The sequence below is a fragment of the Neopelma chrysocephalum genome, unplaced genomic scaffold (genome assembly GCF_003984885.1).
Source record: "Neopelma chrysocephalum unplaced genomic scaffold, ASM398488v2 Primary Assembly neopelma1_74, whole genome shotgun sequence".
Taxonomy (NCBI): Eukaryota; Metazoa; Chordata; class Aves; order Passeriformes; family Pipridae; genus Neopelma; species Neopelma chrysocephalum.
In genome coordinates this window covers 7,291,108-7,310,384 of record NW_020897735.1, presented here as the reverse complement: position 1 = coordinate 7,310,384, position 19,277 = coordinate 7,291,108, and the positions used below count along the sequence as shown (strand labels likewise).

The 19,277-nt window shown below is 46.8% G+C and overlaps 1 protein-coding gene across 2 annotated transcripts in view; it reads right to left on the bottom strand.

The window, feature by feature from the left end:
• COL5A1 (collagen type V alpha 1 chain) overlaps positions 1–19,277 on the bottom strand; it is a 147,485-nt gene that overhangs the window by 74,701 nt on the left and 53,507 nt on the right. For both annotated transcript variants that reach the window (XM_027687762.1, XM_027687763.1), the window contains exons 5-9: positions 7,603–7,734; positions 5,756–5,902; positions 5,375–5,623; positions 781–933; positions 429–485 (exon numbers count right to left, since the gene is read on the bottom strand). In XM_027687762.1, the coding sequence (XP_027543563.1) occupies positions 429–485; positions 781–933; positions 5,375–5,623; positions 5,756–5,902; positions 7,603–7,734 (738 nt within the window). The remainder of the gene's footprint in view (positions 1–428; positions 486–780; positions 934–5,374; positions 5,624–5,755; positions 5,903–7,602; positions 7,735–19,277) is intronic.

Genomic DNA, 19,277 nt, shown 5'->3' with positions numbered 1-19,277 from the left:
CCTGCCTGAAGCTCCAGTTTTTATTTTGCTAAATGAGAGATTTCATGGGAAATTTCGCACTTCCTTCATGATTTAGGTCACTTCTTGAAGTTTAAAAAAAAAAAATTAAATATGCAATTACAGTATTTTATGTTAAAAGTTTTCAAATGAACCAAGTAATTCTTTCATGGGAAATTTTGCACATCCTTCGTGATTTAGGTCACTTCTTGAAGTTTAAAAAAAAAATTAAATATGTAATTACAGTATTTTATGTTAAAAGTTTTCAAATGAACCAAGTAATTCTTTCATGGGAAGTCTTCCAGCCTCCCAGCTGTATCATTGAGACAATACTGAACCACCAAGTACCACCAAGACACACTGAACAAATGCGTTGTGCCCTTTTTCCTTGAGGAAAAACAGCAAAACCCAAAAACTCAGATGGTCCTTACCGGTTCAATAATGGCAGGTTCCCCCTTCTGTCCCTTCTCGCCCCGTGGGCCACCGATCTGCAGCACACAAGGGAAACACAGAAGTCAGAGAGGACACAGCCTTCAGCAGCAGCATCCCCAGACCGAGCAGGAATTGCAGCTGGAGGTCCTGGGAGAACTGCAACCCAAGGAGCTGCTGGAATTCCTGTTGGAGGGACATGGGGCAGCTCCTCCTCGCCTCGGGGCAGGTGGGTGAATCCAAGTGAGATGATGCTCCCAACACTGGTTTCTGTGTTGCTAATTATGCTCTAAATTATGGAAAGGCAAATATTATGAACTAGTCATCTCCTGGATGGAGAATGAACCCTCTTACCCCTTCATAGATGGTGTCCTGGTTCGCAGGCATCCCGGGCCCGATGTCGGGAGAGGCCGTCCTGTCATAATAGTTTTCATAATAATTCCCATCGTATTCTTTTATTGTTTCCTCGGTGAAATCTTTATCCAGGTCATCTCCTCCTTGAGCAGCCTGGAAGGGAAAGAGCAGCAACATGTCAGGCTGCAGATCTCTCTTGGTTGCACACGCCAGAATATCGATAATATTAATAATATTATATTATATATTAATAATAACATAATAATATAATATTAATAATAGTATATTACATATAATATAATATTAATATTATATGTGATTTGTGCAAAGTGAGGGATGTTTTACAATAATAGGTACATGTAAAAAATCTGGGCAAAAGTTAAATTCTGGAGTTTTAAGGTCTCCAGTGACCTCCAAGGTTCTTCTCCAGTGGCAGGCAAGAATGAAAGGAGAATCTTTATGTCAAAGGCACACCCTGGCTTTTCCTGGGATTTCTTTGTTGATCCCTCATAAAACACAGTTAATATGAAAGTTTGAGTGAAGAAAACAAAACCCATCCCACGTCAGGAGGATCCTGCAAACTGAATGCCTAAAGAAAGAGGGAATGGAAGTTCCAACTCCAAGCCCTCCTCATCTCTCATGGCCTCAGCATCCAAGACCCTGGATTATCAAGCACCAGAAGTCACACATCCGTTCCCATATTTAAAATGCACATCAAAACCACAATGTGTCACTCTGAGGATCCAATTACAGGAGGAAATGTGGAAAAATCCAAGTCCGCTTCTCTGAAAACCTCCTGTTTGTTTAGTCTGGGATCCAATTTGCAACTGTTCTTGTCCAAAGAGCAGAAGCAGAAATCTTTACAAAGCTGATGCCTTAATCCCTGAATCCCTCCTGAATCCTTACAGCAACAGATGCTATGGGCCACAAGCAAGGACAGCTAGACAAGCATCAGAATTTCCTTGCTCCTCTCCATATTCCTGTGCTTCCAGCAGCCTGGCAGGCACAGTCCCTTGGCATTCTTTGCTTGGAGCAGCACTGCAAAGAACAACATGTGCTGCTGATATTTGTTTTCTTTCTTTCCTATCCAGGTAATGACCAAAATAGTCCATAAATTGAATTATTTCCAGTGCTTCCCGGAGAAATTATCTCCTCACTACTATGAATTCAGAATCACTTAAATGCCATCACCACTTCCAGACCTTCTTTCTGTGCCAAAACTGCTCAGAACCCATAAACACGAGCATCTGGATCTAAATTCAAGAGGTTTTAAAGAAAGAATAAGCCTAGAGCTAAGGCAATCATCACCCCACCTTCTTTTACCTCTGCAAATACCAACTGGCCTTGGCAGAAATTACAGTTTGGCAATTATTCAATTAGAAAACTTGGCCAAGTCAGCATTATTTTTCCTTTGTGCTGTTCAAATGGATCTAGTGCTATCACACGTGTCTTTTACCCTGTTTGAAATATTTTACCTGGTTTTACACTTTGAAACCTTAAAACCTGTTTATCTGGCTATAAAAGTTTGGGGATAGCACAGCAAATTGCACGTCTTGAAATGAATATCAAAAATGTCTGGTTTGATATTTTAATTAAGGTCCACGAGTCTATTTGCATGGAAAGATGATATTATGAATAACTGGGCAGAGAGGGAGGAAAGTTCTCCATGCTGAGACTTGCAGGTGCTTTGGAGAAAAACCAAACCAAAAGCCTAAAAATAATCTCCTTAACAATGTTGTTCTACAAGCTGAATGAGAAAACAGTCAAGAAGGAAAAGAGGAGGCCCCAAAATCAGTGTGTGAGTACTGTGACTCTCCTTGGCTGGTAACAGCTTCAGTTAAACCACTTTTAATTCTCCCTTTGAGAAGCAATGTCCATGTGAAATGCTGGTATCACATCTGGACAAGTAAAACAAAGTGCCTGAAGAACAGCAGGCCATGAACAAAATCTATCTGTCCCCTGCTCCTCCTGCTCAGGGGAGTATTGCTGCCTATCAAAATCCTGGAATTGCTTCCCTGGCCTTTATCAGGGTGTTATCAGCCAGAATGAAACCCAAGCCCAGGAGAGCCAGTGACTCTTCCTGCCTCCAAAGCTCTCACAGAGTTTCGTTTGTGTAGAACTAAATCCCCTTTTAATTCCTGTTGTAGGAATCAGAGTCTCCCCAAAATACAGACAGGTGAACTTCAATAGTGACAGACCCATCCTGATCTTGCAGCAGGTCTGCCAAGGGATGATCAAAATGACCATTCTGCATCAGACCAATATCATCCTGTTTGATCCCAAAATTGAGCAGTGCAGGACTATCACCACGAGGAATGCCCAGAATCCCAGCCCACCTCTGCATCCCTGTGCAGCAGTCCAGGGTCTCCAACTGCTGGAAGAAACCTGGGACAACTTGAAATTGTGCCACACTTACTCATGACCATGAGCACTATTTTGTTCCCTAAACTAGTCAAAAAACTTAGGAGTTTTTTATGTAATTATTTTGAAGAGCACATAAACTTCTCCATCCACTCTAGCAGGCTGTATTCCTGCTGGAACCCTGTTCCTAATAACAGGTATTGGGAAGGGAATTATATGTACAATCCTAATCCCCACTTCCATTCTGCTGGACTAAAGGATTTGGTTTCCCCAGGAGTTTGTGGCTGCAGACAGGACCCTTAGCTCCTACTCCAAGGTGTAAACCTGGAATCCATATCCTCTTGGCTATCTGTCCCTCAGGCTGGCACTTTTTGGGAGTCTTCCCTCTGTCATGCCATGTTAACCTTCGCCTCAGCGCACGGGAATCTCCTTCAGCCAGGCGAGTTGTGTCCTTTCCTCCGGCCATCAGCTGAAAGATCCACTGGAGCAATATCCCACCCAGGAGCATTCCTACAGCCCTTCCCATCCAAACACCGGCTCCTTCGGAGCTGCCAGATGCTTTGCCAAGACCTGGCTGAGCTTTCCCATCGGAAAGCCACACCATGTGTTTCCCTACCTGAACTCTCCTCCTCTTCTATTTCCTTTTCCTAACCAGTAAAGTGGCCCTTGAGCCTCTTACTTCCTCTCCTTTTTTTTTTTTTTTTGAAGGTCACGCTCTCCAATCTTTAATTCCCCTCTATTAGAAAGTTCAATCTTGGCCAAAGATTTCTGGCTCTTCGTCAGGAAACAGAAAACTTTCCCATCCCTGGGCTCCCTCAGGTTGGCGCTCGCTCCCTCGATACGCTGGAGCCTCTTCTGTTTCCCTCTGTGTATCTTTTTTAGCTGCTCAACCTCCTTCTCCAGCACATTTTTCATCCCCAGTTGGCTGGAGCAGATCTCCCCACGCCCCAGCCCTCGGGGCGGTTGGATCCACGCCCGCCTCGCTCCAGCTGCTCCTCTCTTTGCTTGGACACTTTCCCCGACACCTTTTCATTCAAACTTCCAGCTCCAACTCCAAGTGTCTCGGCCAACTCTCTCTGTCTGTTTTGCCACCTTCCAGCGCCACCCGGAAAACCTGGAATTTTGACATCCCCGCAAACCAAGTGATTCTTCTCCGCTTGAGAAACCACCACCAAACTCTTCCTGGGGGGTGGGATGGGATTTGGCAATTTTATAGAACCGTGGAATGGTGTGGGTTGGAAGGGACCTTAAGGATCATCCAGTTCCAACTCCAGGGGCAGGGGCACCTTCCACCAGAGCAGGTTGCTCAGAGCCCCAACCAGCCTTGCCTTGAACGCTTCCACGTTATCCCACTATGAATTCTCCTTGCTGATACTCCTGGTTAATGAAGAATTTGCCTCATCTAGTGCCATTATTTCCTTGCACAGTGAATTCTACAGCTCTGCAGCTCCCCAACAATTTATCTCCATCTCATCTAAGGCTCAGACCAACGTTCATCTATTTAAGCATCCATATAAAAGGCGAGAACTGGGCAAGTCTCAGGGATAAGAGAGTCTCAAGTGCAACATATTTCAGTTGAAGCATATTAAAATATGGGTAGAGAAAAGTGTAAATGCTCCAACAGAAACGTCAGCTGTGGGATCTGGACTGATCTCATCTCTGAGCTGATCTGTGCACAGAACAGAGGGGCTCGTTCTGGGTGAATGGTGTTGTTTGAAATCACTGAATTTTTTTCCCAGTGTTGAAATGTTGGGTTTTTTTAAGCAACAAACTGAAAAACAAAGATGCTATTCAGTAGGGCTGCCAAAATGAAAAATATTGATGTTCTCCATCGAATCAACATTTTAAGGATTTATATTAATAACTTTGAAGTAAACTGCTTTTAGTTAGATTTTAACATCAACCCTCATTTCTCTTTTTGTCAGAAAACCACTTCACACAAGGAAATGCAGATGTCAACATGAACAGATTTTTCCAGGGGAATAATCCTTAACTCTAAGTATCTGCGTTCCCCACCCTGAAATATCTGGAGTGAAAATATTTTACAAGGAAACTTCCTCTTCCAGCAGCTGCCTAAGGCACTTAGGGGTTTTACCATCTGGGTGCTCGCGTCTCCTTTGCTTTCAGGGGCTAAGAAACACCAGAAATAGCAAACAAAATGCAAGAAACACCAGAAATAACAAACAAAATGCAAGAAACACCAGAAATAACAAACAAAATGCATTAAAATTACATCGGTCTCGTTGTAGGTGATGACGGTGCTGGTGGGGAGCTCGGCTTCCACGGCGTTTTCAGTGAGGCCACCCTGGGGATCTATTTCCTCGTTGTAGTTGATGTCTTCATAGGGCATGGGTGTGAAGTACTCCTCGTTGATGGTTTCATAGTTGTACTCATCAACAAGGGGATCATCCACTGTCCCGTCCTCCTTCGGTGGCTTCCCCGGGTTCCCTCTCTCCGGTGGCACCGTGGGAGCAGGATAATCCTGTGGCAGAAATAAAACACCAGAATCAGAGAAACAAAAATAATACAAGAAGATTCTGCATCATCCTCCACCTCCCCTTCTATAAAGATGCTGTTTATCAACCTCATCATTGCCAGGACCCCTCCTCGGTACCTCCTTGGTTTCGGGTCTCTCTCCAGCAGCCACCTCAGGAGGGCCAGGTTTGGTGGTGGGGGCTTCTGGTTTTACAGAGTCATCAACATCTTCATAGTAGGGGTATTCATAGTAGTAGGTGTCACCTTCTCCCTCCCCGTCTGTGTACTGCAGGGAGAAGATGAGAAGCAGAAAATGAGCACCCCAGCATGTTCCTGCCAGCTCCTTTAGGCATCACGGCTTCAAACTGACAGAGGGCAGGGTTAGGTGAGATATTAGGGAGAAATTCTTCCCTGGGAGGGTGGGGAGGCCCTGGCACAGGTTGCCCAGAGAAGCTGTGCCTGCTGCAGCCCTGACAGTGTTCAAGACCCTGTTTTATGAGGCTTGGAGCAACCTGGTCCAGTGGAAGGTGCCCCTGCCCATGGCAAGAGGTTGGAACTAGGTAGGACTTTAAGGTCCTTCCAACCCAAACCAGCCATTCTATGATTTCTTTTTTTTTTTAACCTCAGATTACTGAGACCTCCCAGGTCACCCATCTGACATCCCGAGGGAGGGGAAGGAAGCACTGGAGCCGCGACGCTGTTTCCACTCATCCGACTGCACCGGCAGCATCCGTGTCACTTCCCATCCACCCACAGCCTGCAGGCAGAAGGGCTCTGGAAACCAGATATTTTCAGCCTGTTCCACAAGGCGTCAGTCATTCTTCAAAATGAAATCCAAACAAACCAGCTGGTTACAGCCGGGCATGGAGAATCTCCTCGCCAGCCCAACGCTCTCACTGGCAGCCGGCGGCGGTGCGTGGAAGAGTTATTCTTACGTGGAGCAACACGGCCCCAAGACAAGCCAGCTTTTGTTGAACTGCTGGCTCCAAAAGAAGAGTTTTATTTTCCTACTACCACGTATTTCGACCGTACCAGAGTCTGGTTTATTTCTCTTATTTATTGTTTCTCCAGAAGCGCTGGTTGGCTGTGCCTCACCACGGGCATTGCGCTGCTCCCCAAAGCCCTGCTTAGGTGCAGGATTAATTCAATCCCAAAGATAAACTGAGAGAGCTGAGGGCATTACAGCTTTGTGGGAATTCGGCAGGAACCCGCAGGTCTGACATCCAACAGAAAGCAAATCAGACCAAGAGAGTTGTTGAGAAGTGGCTGAGGATGCCAGGCACCACCAACTGCTGGGAGCTGAGCCTGAGACCTCCCAAACAAGGTCAAAATTCAGGTGATGCTCTTCTGGAAGTCAGCCACACCCAGACATTTTTAATTGGGCAGCAAAAATTAAAGTGTATCCCGCATCAGCCTTTTTTTCTTTGTTTTCTTTTTTTTAAGAAAAGACCTGAGGCTAATTCTTCGTAGAAAAACTATTGAGCACAGCAGCTTACGGGGATGAATCAGGAGCATTTCTGCCAAAACGAAATTCAAGTGACAAATCCGTGGGCAAAAATATTACCCTCTCCTTTAACACCTGTTGTTTCAAAGAATGTTGAAAAAGAACTGTTTAATCCTTTTACAAGTTCAACAGTAAAATTTGAAATTTAGAAACAGGTGCCTGTTCTGGACAGGACTCGACCTGCCAGGGAAGGTCAATGTTTCACACTCGGCTCACGTTGTCTCTCCTGCAAGTTTTTGAGCTCCAAGTGAACGTTCATTACAGCCTCTGGAAATCAGAGGAGTGCAGAAGGAAGGAAAACTTCCAAAGGCAAGACCCAAGACCAGAACCTACAAATCCTAAAAGCAAGCTCTGTCTTGGATGTTAAGAGAAGAGTCGCGGGGAAGCTGAGCTTGAGGAGGAAGATGAATGTCTTTGTGAGCATGACATGGAACCAGATGCTGCTGCCCCAAAAAACATCCCCAGAGTTGTGAGACACTTACATATTCATCCTGGTTGGGGTCCTGGGACTGGGGGGAGTCGGGGATGGCGGTGTCACAGTCGGGGCTGTAGTGTTCACAGTAATCCAGGGCTGCTCGGGGGTCCGCCACGATCAGGAGCTGCTGGATGTCACCCTGCAGGGAAGGGAGGACAGAGGGTCAGGGAATGGATGGTGCACATGGAGCCACCAGCACGATGCTACAGTCAAAGGCACGAACAACACCAAGAAATCAAAAGCAAAACACTTGGCAGAGTCACCTCCCTGACATGGGCACGTCCCCTGAGATGAGCCAGGTGAAAACCCTCCGTGTCCAGGGCTGGGTTAAGAAGCCACTTATCTCTGGCTGCTCCACGAGGTGTGAAGCTGCTGTGCTTCATCCCTGGTCCCAAAAGCACCTCCCAGAAAGATAAGCACATCTGCAGAGGGGTCACCCTCATACCTATAGCACAACAGCACCACCAACCCCAGGTAAGGTGGGTGCGGGGAAAAATAAGAGAAAAGGGCTCTACACACCCCAAATCAGCTGGGGGCAATAAAAAAAAAAATCCCTTCTATCTGGTCCTGTGCAGATCTACAGGGCTCCAGAGTTGCCCTGTCCTGTCCAAAAAGCTGTTTATTGGCCTCAAAACTTCTCTGCTTCTCCTGCACCATCAGTTGGCCTCACAAAAGGCATCACTCCTCCTTCCTACACCTTGCCTCACCTCAATTTTCCACCCGCAACAGACACAGAAAGAGATTAGAAATGCACCTGCTAATCCAAGAGAAGAACCAAGAGGGAGGGGGGTTGCAGTGACTTGCTAAAAACCAGGTGCAGAGGGAGCTCATTAGGCACCAAGGCTGGTTAATGGGGCACTCGCTGCAGAGAAAATGAAGCTCCAGCCACACCCCCAAGGTCAGAGCAGAAATTGCTCTGTAGTTTCCTGAAGAACCACCACACTGCTTAACCATAACACCAAAACTCTGTTGATTCACCCCAGTTTACTTAGACAGTTACATAAGACTTTGCTACTTGGATGGTTAGAGCTGGTATTTAATTAGGGGGGGGAAATTTCTTGTTTAAAAATAGAAAAGCATGGCTAAAACATCAGGGGAAAAAGCAGGAGCATTAGAGCAAAACTGGGAGGATGATTTGGGGATGTAATAGGAACCAGAAGCTCCAAAGGGAGCCTGGCCAGATTGGCAAACATCCCCATGGAAAACCAAAGGCTACTTTTGAAATGATGGACCAAGTCTGCCTTGGTCTGCATGGTCCAGCCATGGGTGTCTCTGGGTCCTGGGGAGCTCAGCCTCCCGTGAACATTGACCACTGACTTCACTAAAAAAAGGTGCTGTTCACATTTTTGGTAGAGATTCACCAGGAAAGAAGGTTGCAAGAACCATGTGGACCTGGCCACAACCTGCCTGACTCTGAGGGAAAGGAGCAGCTTAGAGTTGTATGGAGCTTCCTTCCCCAAATTCCAGGTTATCACATCCCTCTCTGCAGAAATTCACTGTAACATCTGGGCACCTTTCAGATGCTACACAAGTAACCCTAAAATTGAGAATTGGTTTGAGCTCATTAGTCATTGTTTCCAGTGAATAACCTTCAGAAAATTAGCAGAAACGTCTGCAAAGTGGTTTTCAATTTTCCATTTTAAGAAAGAGAAACAAATCTTCCCTTCCCCCCTTTTTCTTTTTTTTTTTTTTCAATTCATAGAGCAGAGTTCTGTCATTAATGTTCTGGCTTTTTCTTTTTCAATGTAACCACCAAAAAATAGAAATGGAGTATTAGGAAAACAGAAAATGCCAGGTTTTTGCCTTGTCAAACACTTCCCATTTCCAATCAGCTCTGGTCACCACCTCCCAATGGGACCCACATGGGGAACTCAGCCATGGTGTGACCTACAGGACATCACCCAGCCCTGAGCAGAGACTGGCAGGAGCTGGGGGTGTCATGGGGCTCCTCACACCAAATATCACCATCCCTGGTCTTCCAAGGCAGTTCAGAGCAGCAAAACAGGCTGTTCCTTTGGAGTTCCCTCCAGCAGGGGATGCCCAACCTGGCCAAGGATTTTTGTTTCAAGTGGATGATGTGAAGACCCTTCCAGCTGCTATTTCTGCACGTGGAACCTCAGTCAGCCCTCACTGACACCCGAGTTAAGCCATTTCTGCCCTTCCCTCACTCAGGTGGTTAAAGCTCCTCATTTTCCACAGGATGATGGGAGGTGTCTGGCACTGTTGGGATAAGCTGAAATAAAGCAGCCACAAAGCAGACCTGGGACTTGTCTGCAAGAGGCAAGGAAGGCTGAAAAAGCTTTTTCTTCCTGATAAGGTTGGATTTACACCTCAAGGAGAGCTGATAGTCTGCATCATATAAGTGACCAGGACTGTAACTGTGTTTCCTCAAGGAGCAGATAAAGCAAGGAAAGGCATGTTGGCTAAAGACAGTGCAAAAGGTTAAGCAGAAGAGAATCTGTTAAAGCTGAGTTTACTTTTAGTCTCAGCTGATGGCAGTTCCTGAGAAGAAATCCTGGCTTGATTCCCTGCAGGAGCTGAGCATCCTCTGGCTCTGATGGCCCCCCAAAGGCAATGCCTTTGAGTACATGGCAAAAAAACACCTGCAAGTCCCAGGAGCCACAGGCTCCAGTCTCAGGGCCATGGCAGAAACCCCAAACTCACTCAACACACCAAGGGACAGTGTTGATCCAGCAGTTGCTGATGAGTGAGCAGGGGAGGATGAACAGGGGAAGCTTCCTGCTCGTTTTGGGTCAAGAACCTGAGAGAATCAGTGCGTAACTGAATAAATTTGGAATGCAGAGAGTGCCAGGAAAAAGCGTGAGCTGCCTCAGACAGCTCCTTCAGAGCTCACCACGCTTCACGAGCATCATTCCACACGGCCACTACTTTCCCATTTCCTTTTCAAACCCAATCAATCACCCTGCCCAAAGTTCATCCTTTTCTCGTTGTTCCAGTGGCAGCGTGAAAATCAAGGAAAAAACGAGGCGCCCGATTTTGGGGGAATGAGAGCCCCAGGGAGCACCCGAGCGCCAGCACAGTGACATGGGCTGAGCAGCTCAGTGGTGGGGGAAGGAGGAGAGCTCAGGGGGTCACCAGACCATTCATCTTTGTTTCATTAACAGCAAGTGCACAGCACTGGTGGATACCCCGTGTTAACACTTGTAAAAAGCAGACAGGAGTAAAAACCTTGTTAGTGAGATTCCCAGTCAATTGACCTCATCCCTCGGTGCAAAACAATAAAATGGGCTAATTTAGCCTGCAATAAAAAGCCCCACTATCTGAACTTCACAAAAGATGCACAAAGCTGTGCTGTCAAGAGCCCCATTTCTTTGATTTAAAAAGCCGCCCTGCACTGGAGCGAGCCGTGCTGGGAGGGTCGCGAGCCCTTTGTGTCCTCTCGAGTGTGTTGCCGCTAATAAATTGCACCAGGAGCTCTCTGCCCCGGCCCAGGCTGACAAAGGGGCAGCCAGCCCCCTGCTCCCCTTCCTCCCTCAAGTGTCTATTTGTTCCCCTGTTATGGTTACACAAACCACCCAAAGGCTGTCTCCTTCCCACGTCAGCATCTGCTTTTTGCGGCGGAGATAACGAAGATACCGTTAATTCACACGCACACACACAGCGCCAGAGGGTTTTCCAGGGAGCCTTTGTAAGAGAGAGAACTTACAACTGCACCAATAAAGTAAATTAAAGACTTTACCAACCAAATCATTTTAAGCCTTATTTTCAAGCAAAGAGGGATCTGACTCTCTGGTCACTAATACTCTGGTGTTGCTTTGAAGGAGAAGTCGCCAGCACAGTGTCCTTCACCCTCAGCCACCCGCACAAGACAGTGGGTAAAGTTCTCTCTTGGCACATGAATGAGTTGGCACAAGTCCTCTTTTGGGCACGTCTGGGCACTCAGGGCTCAAGAAAGTCCTCCAGTAACTGGGGTAGTTTGTAGTGTGCAGAGGCAATGCACAGTTGTGGCCTGAGCCCCCTCCTCTGTCAGCACAGTGAGACCCCAAAAGTCAGAGGTAGGATAAGTGCTCAGAGCACCTCTGAGCATCATCCCAGAGGCCCTTTTTAAAACTCAGCTGCTCCAGAAAAGAAGCCAAGCTGCAGCAATGGGGTCAGACAAAGCCTCATCATCCCCATCAGTCCCTGTACCCGTGTACAAACCACAGCTGTGCTTTGCTGGTTCGACAAAAAATTTCAAGTGGGGAATAAAAAGATCGGATTTTTTTTTCTTTGCCTGAAAATAACCACTATTTCATCCATCAGAAGAGCTAGCTTTTAAAAAATTGGAATAAATCACATTTCGACCTTTATTCCTAGAGCTTCTTGTGAAGAGTAAGAGGCAGGACAGCACATTTATGAAAATGATTGTGAACTGTGAGGCTTTTATTTGCTCCACCAAACAGATGTAAGTGCTGACTGTCAGGACCAGTAAGAATCTGTCTGACATTTATGGTAAAGCCATTTATGCCTGATGACTCATTTGCTTTATGGATTAAGTTCCATCAAGCCAGTTTAATTCAACTCCCCAGCCAGCTCCCAGACAAGACTGGAAAAGCTCTTTCTGGAGCATTTTTTAACACTTATTCTATATGCGTGCAAAAAATGTCACATCAATTCCAATGACATCAACTTCAGTAACTTGGAGAAATCGTTGTGGTTCAACAAAAAAAAACAAAACAACACAAAAAACCCCAACAAAAAAACAGCTGGCCTGGATAATCAGAGTGACTTCATCTGGCATTGGCAGCAGTTCCATAAATACTGGGATTCTTCAGGGCTCTCACTGCAATGCACTGATAATTAACTGGACTGTTGGTTTAGTGCATTACCCAAAAGTCTGATAGATGGCATCCCCAAGAATAAAAGCAGCTTGATGTGCTTTTCTAAACTCCTGCATTTAAATTGGATAAACACAGGCCTGGGATCTACCATTGTATCAAAAAAAATCTACAAAATTATTGGAAGTAACTGAGATATTGCTGAGTTTTATTATAACAAACTCACTGGTTCCATAAACCCAAACCCAGGCTGAAGAGTGGCAGAGGTTCAATGCAGCTCTGTGATGAAGTGAAAGCTTAGAGAGCTTCCAAAAAAACCTAATCCCTGTCTCAGAGACAGCCTGCCAGCCCTCAGATGTTCCACTTGATAAAACCAGTCATCAGCACTTGCCCAGGGATGCTCACTGCTATGGACACAGCAGCTGCCCTGCTCCAGGGCTCCAAGCAGGTTGGAGTAAAAGTGGTGTTGGAGACTTCAGGGAAGAAGGAAAACAAGGGGGGACCCAGGACTCACTGTGCTCCCAGTTCTGTCATAGTGAGATCCCAATAATCAGAGGTATTTTAAATGCTCAGAGCATCTCTGCATCCTTTGCTGTACTGGCTTCATCCCAGAATCCCTCATTAAAACACAGCTGCTCCAGAAAAAGAAGCCCAACTGCAGCACTGGGGTCAAATGAAGCCTCATCAGTGCCCACCAGTCCCTGTACCTGCAGCCCGAGCCCCTCTTGCTGTCCAGCCACAAAGAGGAACGGTAGTTTTGCACTCCAAAATGAGAAGGCAATTGTTCTAAGACTGGCTAAATAACAAAAAAAAAGGCTTGACTCAGATGCAGTCATGAGTCAGCTCCGAATCCTCGGTGGTTTGGAGGAGTCCAGCCGGATGTTTGTGTCCCCATCCCGCACAGAGGGGCTGCGGGATCGGCTGTGAGGCCTCTGCTATTTCCCCTCCTGGGCTCCAGTTACCACAAGAACAGCTCCTGCTGGCTTTTGGCACTCAGAGAGGAGCCTCTTCTGAGCCTTCTTTAGCAAAAACAGGTTTAATTAAGCAGAACAGGGATAGGAGTTTCACTAGAACTAAATACGGCTTCAAAGAAAAACCCTCTCGAGCAAAGGCTGATAAAAGTTTCTCTTTCCCATGGATCTCCATCTGGGGACCCCAAGAAACCCCCTCTCACAACACATCAGCCCAGTCCTGCATCCCCACCCCCGCATCAGCCACGAGCATTTCTGATATTAGACTTGCAGAACACACAGTAATTATTTGGACAACACACAAGCCTCTTTCCCTGACCACAGCAACAAGAAGAAAATAAGCCCTTTGGCTCAGTGGTAATTAACCTCCCCAGTAATTTTTCAACCTTTTTATTTTACAATCCCAGGGAGGAACCCAATTTCCTATCAAATGAGAATGCACTAAATCGCTGCTGGTCCCAGCTGCTGGATTTGAAGGAGTGAGGCAGGGAAGTGCTGTCCCCTCCTCCTCTTCCCCCAACCCTGGGAATCTCCAAGCTGTCCCCAACACCCAGCCCTGCTCCAACAGATGGAAACAGAGTTGGGCAACACCACATCATGCTTCCTCCATCCATAACTGCTGGATCCCTGCGTCAGCACCCTCATGGCTGTTTCTTAAAATTAGGAGGTTTTTTGGAGCAAAGGGCTGCATTTCCTCCGTGCTTGCAGAGACCACAGCATGCTGTAGGTCTGTCTGTGTGATATCACAACACAACTGTGGAGCAGTTTAGCAAGGACTCCTTATTGGAAGGGAAGGACAGGCAATTCCCTGAGAGGAGAACAAAAGCCAGATGGCTCTGCTAATTCTGGAAAGCTCTCCTGAAGAAGCTGTCGCCCTGCCAGTACCCAAATACCAGTCAAGGACTCGAGTCATTAGCAGAGCAGAAGACACTAGTACAGGGTCTATTTCCAGGTGTCTACTTCCCACCCAGCCCTGATAACCCCACTGTAAATAACCCCCTGCCCTAATGCAAACATTCCCCAGCAGCAGCCACAGCCACCGGCACGACACCGAGCACCCTCTGCACTCACTGGAGCAAAAGTGAAGCCAGAGCTTATGCCCAAGTCCTTCTTTGTTTGTGAACACAGAGCTAATTCCCAAAGACAACACACACAGTATTCCCCAGCAGTATGGATTATTTACACAGCAGTGCTTTACAGGATCCAGCCACTGCTCCAGCTTCCCATCCTCAACGGAGGAAAGGTTTTCTTGCCTTTCTGAGTGGCTGAGTCTGTCAAACCCACTAATCATGGGTTTGACTTCTTCCTGCCACTTTCCCTGGAATCCTCACCAAATCCTGACAGCCCAGAGCCCCTTTGCTCCCTGCAGTCCCTGTAACAGCTCTAAAGCCACCCCTTCCTCAGCCCTCTGCCACCCTGCTCCACTTCACGTCACATCCTGCCCTGAGAGCTTCTCGTGCAGGGACCAGCGATGCCATGGAGAAAACAGAAAAGGGACAGAATGCAAAAACCTGACCAAGCTCAAATGGACATTTAATGATGGGGCAAGAGCCCAAGCCAAGCTCCAAATTCCCCACACGTTCTCCCTGCCCCAGCTCCCCATCCCTTCACTGCCAATGCTGATTCATCCCCAGGCACTTCGCCTAATTGAAGCCTCCAACCTTTCAGAAGACACATCTAATCACCAGTTTAAAGATCCCCAAAAGCTCTGGGGCTGCTTTATGCTTTGAGATAATTGTATTTCACCTTAGTCAACCTTGGCCCTGCCTGACTGAGGGGCTGCAGTGCTCAGATGAAGCATCACACGCACATCACAGAGGCTCACCCTGTGTCTCCCACTGAGATCCATAAATGAGCGTTGCTTCCAGTGGACAATCCATCTTCCCTAGCTAAATGCCAGTGCCTAGACCTTGGAGGACAGTTTTTGTTCAAGAACTTACCAAATGAGTGGAAAAACCCAGCTAAGGCAAATTAGCAACCTGCCACTTAATTAGGATCCAGCAACTTCGGGGACACAGGGCAGAGACAAACAATCCTTAGGACAGAGGCAGCTCAGAAAGCAGGTGGTGTTGGCAGAAGCACAGAAGGCATCAGACCTACAAAGTATTTACTGCAAGGCCATCCTAGCAATGCATTTCTCCAGGGGTTTTGCTTCCAAGCTGGAAAAGGCACTGGGGGAAGTGCAGGTCTGCCCCACGCAGTCCCTCCAGCCTGGCATGGATGGGGCAGTGCCAGGCTGCATCAGAGCCACAGGTGCTGGTGTCAAGGGAGATTTTCTCCAGAAAATGGGAAAATTTAAGCTAAGGAAGAATGAAAAAAAAACGAACCAGGAAAAACTGGACTGTGGTTTAAGTCTCCTGTCCTTACAACGAGGAGCATCCCGGGTCAGGCAGTGTTCCTCACACCCACATATCCCGGGATGTGTCCAGCTTCCCCTTGACTCATGTCTGGAGCTGCAAAACCCCAGACACGGGCCGTGTGCTCCACTGCAGAGCAAACACTTCCAATATCTGCTGCAGCTCATTACCCCAGGGAACAGGACCCACCCAGAGGAGAAATGACTGCTCAGCTTCTGTTTATCCTCACATCTCCCTGCAGGCAGCCTGACATCAGCCACCCTGAGCATGGTGGCATCATCATCATCATCACCACACACTGGAGTCCTTTGGAACAAAATATTTGCAAGCTCTGATTTTCCCTTCCACTTCAAGCTCCCTGCTCACCCAGGTCCCTCTTAGAACCACTGCTGCCCATGGATTTGTCTGCATTCCTCCTCTTTTGAGCGAGCACAAACACCACAGCCTCTTCTGTGGGACAGAAAGGTATGTCCAGGGCAAAGCAGCCAAAAAGCTGGGACTGCAGGAAAGGGAAAAGGCAGCCAAGGTGCCTTAAAAAAACAAAGCAAATACAAAGACCTGCTGAAAACACCCAGAGACAGATATCCTTAAATCAACACCCGTCATGCTCAGACACTCTGCTGGCTATTTTTACATATTTATGTCTGTTGAACAAACCACAATCCATCTATGAGGATTTTTGGGTGCAAAACAATCAGTTATGGACGTGAAAAGCAGGATGGGGCTGAATGGCTCTCCCTGCCCTGCGGCCCCAGCCTGGAAGGACAGACGGACTGGGAGAGGGGCTGCACAGGCTGCTGTGACAAAAGGCTGCTTTATATTCTCTCCTTCTCTATAGCCTGGCCAAGCACTGTGGTAACACAGGCAAAAATAATATGAGAGGTTTCTGCAGCTATTTTGCAAAGAGGGGAAAAATAATAGCACAGTTCAGGTTTTTAAAGGGGGAACAAAAAAGAAAGAAAGAAAAGAAGAACCCCCTGACAGTCCCACCTCTTTCCACCCCAATAAAGAGAGAACATTACTCTCAAATTTCACTTGCCTATTGTAAGGCGAGTCTTTATATTTGCAAAATGAGTATTTTTAAACTTTTGCTTTTAATTGTGTGCTCTGAGCAGATGGTCTGACCCCCCCCCCAGCAGATTAGAAACATATGTGAAGAACAAGGAATCTGAACCACAGGTTTTTATTAAACTGCATGACTTTTAGTTCAAATTTCATCACGCTGAAGTAAATATTTTCTCTCTAAAGCAGCAGCTGCATGGTAGGGTTACCCATAAGAGATGTTTTATATATGTACACATACACATATGTAGCTGCCTATACCTGCATGTCCCCTGCTTGCTGATAAACATTACAGATGTCAATGTGACATCTTGTGAGGATGAAGAACTGCTGGCCAGGGTTTAGAGCAACCTGGTCTAGAGGAAGGTGTCCTTGTCCAGGGCAGGGGGTTGGAACCAGATGATCATCCAGGTCCCTTCCAACCCAAACCATTCTATGATTCTATAAAGAATTGCATCACCTACAGCAGGGACCATCCTCAGCTGACAACTCTTCTCTTGAGAAACCATTTACAGGTCTCCTGCAGTGACACCTTCCCCAGGAGCAGGAAATAGGACAGGAGCTCCTTGGCTCGCTGGGGCTGAGCCACCAGAGGTTCTCACACCCACGGGATGGAAACTTTGCAATGGATCTATCTAGAACATGCTACTAACCAGGCTTGACTGGAAGGAATAACTCCTCTGCTGGCTTATTTTTGAGTTGCTGGCTGGGCAAAGGTGTCCCTTCTATTTCAGGGGAAAATTAAAAAAAAAAAAGGTAAAAAACCTGACTGCAGAGAACCCTTCCAAGGTGACTCAGTTTTTTTTGGCTGCTCCAAAACTCCCATGAACATGGTAAATAGTCTGACTTTCTTTTCCCCTCTCCAGTTTTGACTGAAAAGTAGGAAACTCAATTCTGAGAAGAGCTGGAATGAGAGAAAAGCAGGTTGAGACTCTGCAGGCAGGGCCAGCTTGGCAGGAGGGCTTGGCACACTCCCACCAGCTCCCAGGGAATGTGTGAGATGTTCAGGTCAGACCTGGTGTAGGTCCTTAGCAGACCTGCTCTGTGGATGGGGATCTTAACTGTGGCCTCCAGTCAGAACCAGTTCTTGCATTTTTTGCCAGCACAAGGAACTGGATCTCTCCCTGTAGGGAGAGGAAATATTTGGAGAAGAGCTGTTGTAGGCACATGCCAGAGGGAAACACCTTCACCAGAGGAACAACACAACTCTGTGATTACAACTGCTACTACCTAAATATTCACCCCATGGATACCAGCAACCACATGGAGAGTTATTTAATTTGAAGGTTTAAGCTAACACACGAGGAAGCATTCTCCTCTAACGAACTCATTAGGACAGCAATGCACTTTTTTGGCTGTTTTCCCCCCAAAAGCAAGTCCTGTGTGATCTCTTTGTGCAGCCACAGGTGTGTCTGTCTATCCCAATATCTCTTGGATCTGATACCTGATTTCAATCACTTTTGACAGAAGGAAAAAAGGCTCGAGATAATTAAAGTGCTCTAAATGTCATGGAAACAGACAGCTCAGTAAAATCCATCATCCAAGTGCATTGTCTGGGGAGGCTCTGCTGTGAGTTCACATCCCTGCAGAAGCAGGCATGCACAGAACTCATCTCTTTAATGTTCCTGCCATAAGCTGAAGCAACCACGAGACACAAATTAGAAGGAATCTAGACCTGACTAATCTCAAAGCATCCCTGAGATTCCCAATTCCCGCAGCGACTGCGAAAAGACGAAGCTGAAACACCACAAAATAAGCAGGTTTTCTTGCATCCATTCCCAGACATGGAAAACACCCTCTTCTCCTCAATTTTCCAGACACAAGAAGAACGGAGAAGGAAAGTGAGCAGCTCCAGGTCTCAGCTCAGCCAGCTGCCCTTCCCAGAGGAATTTCATGGGACACAGCAGAGCCCAAGGGTTTGTTGATACCTGCCATCAGATGCTGGCCATGCTCAGACTGGCACTGCCACCCAGGCAACCTCAGAGGAGCCTTTATCCAAGGAAAGTGGCTGATCCATCTGCACAACACGCTTGTAATTGTTACTGCCTCTTCAAACACACCAGGATCAAACCCTTGGAGCTATTTTTTTCCTCTATGACCACACAGCAGCCCGTCCCTCTGTGATTTCTGCCTTCAAACTCCTCATTTGGTAGCTTAAAATCAGCATTTATGTCGTGCTCTGCACAAATTACAGCCTTGAGCCCTAAGAATAGAGGCCCCACAATCACCATGTGCTGTGTTGTCACTGCTTTTACATCCAGACCTTTATAGAGTGGTCACTGAACAGCTGGGTTTTTTCTTCCCCCCCCTCCAGATTATAAATGCTTAGTGGAAATCTATAGGATAACTTTGAAAGGAATGCTTTAAAAACTTGTACCACCAAGTTCACAGGTATTTTTCAATCGAGGCACCCACCATCTGTTTACAATATTAATACCACCCGCTGAGAGTGACTTCAGAGCACGAGATTACTCAAAACCCCAAAATCTATCCCTCAGATATCTCTCCAGAATT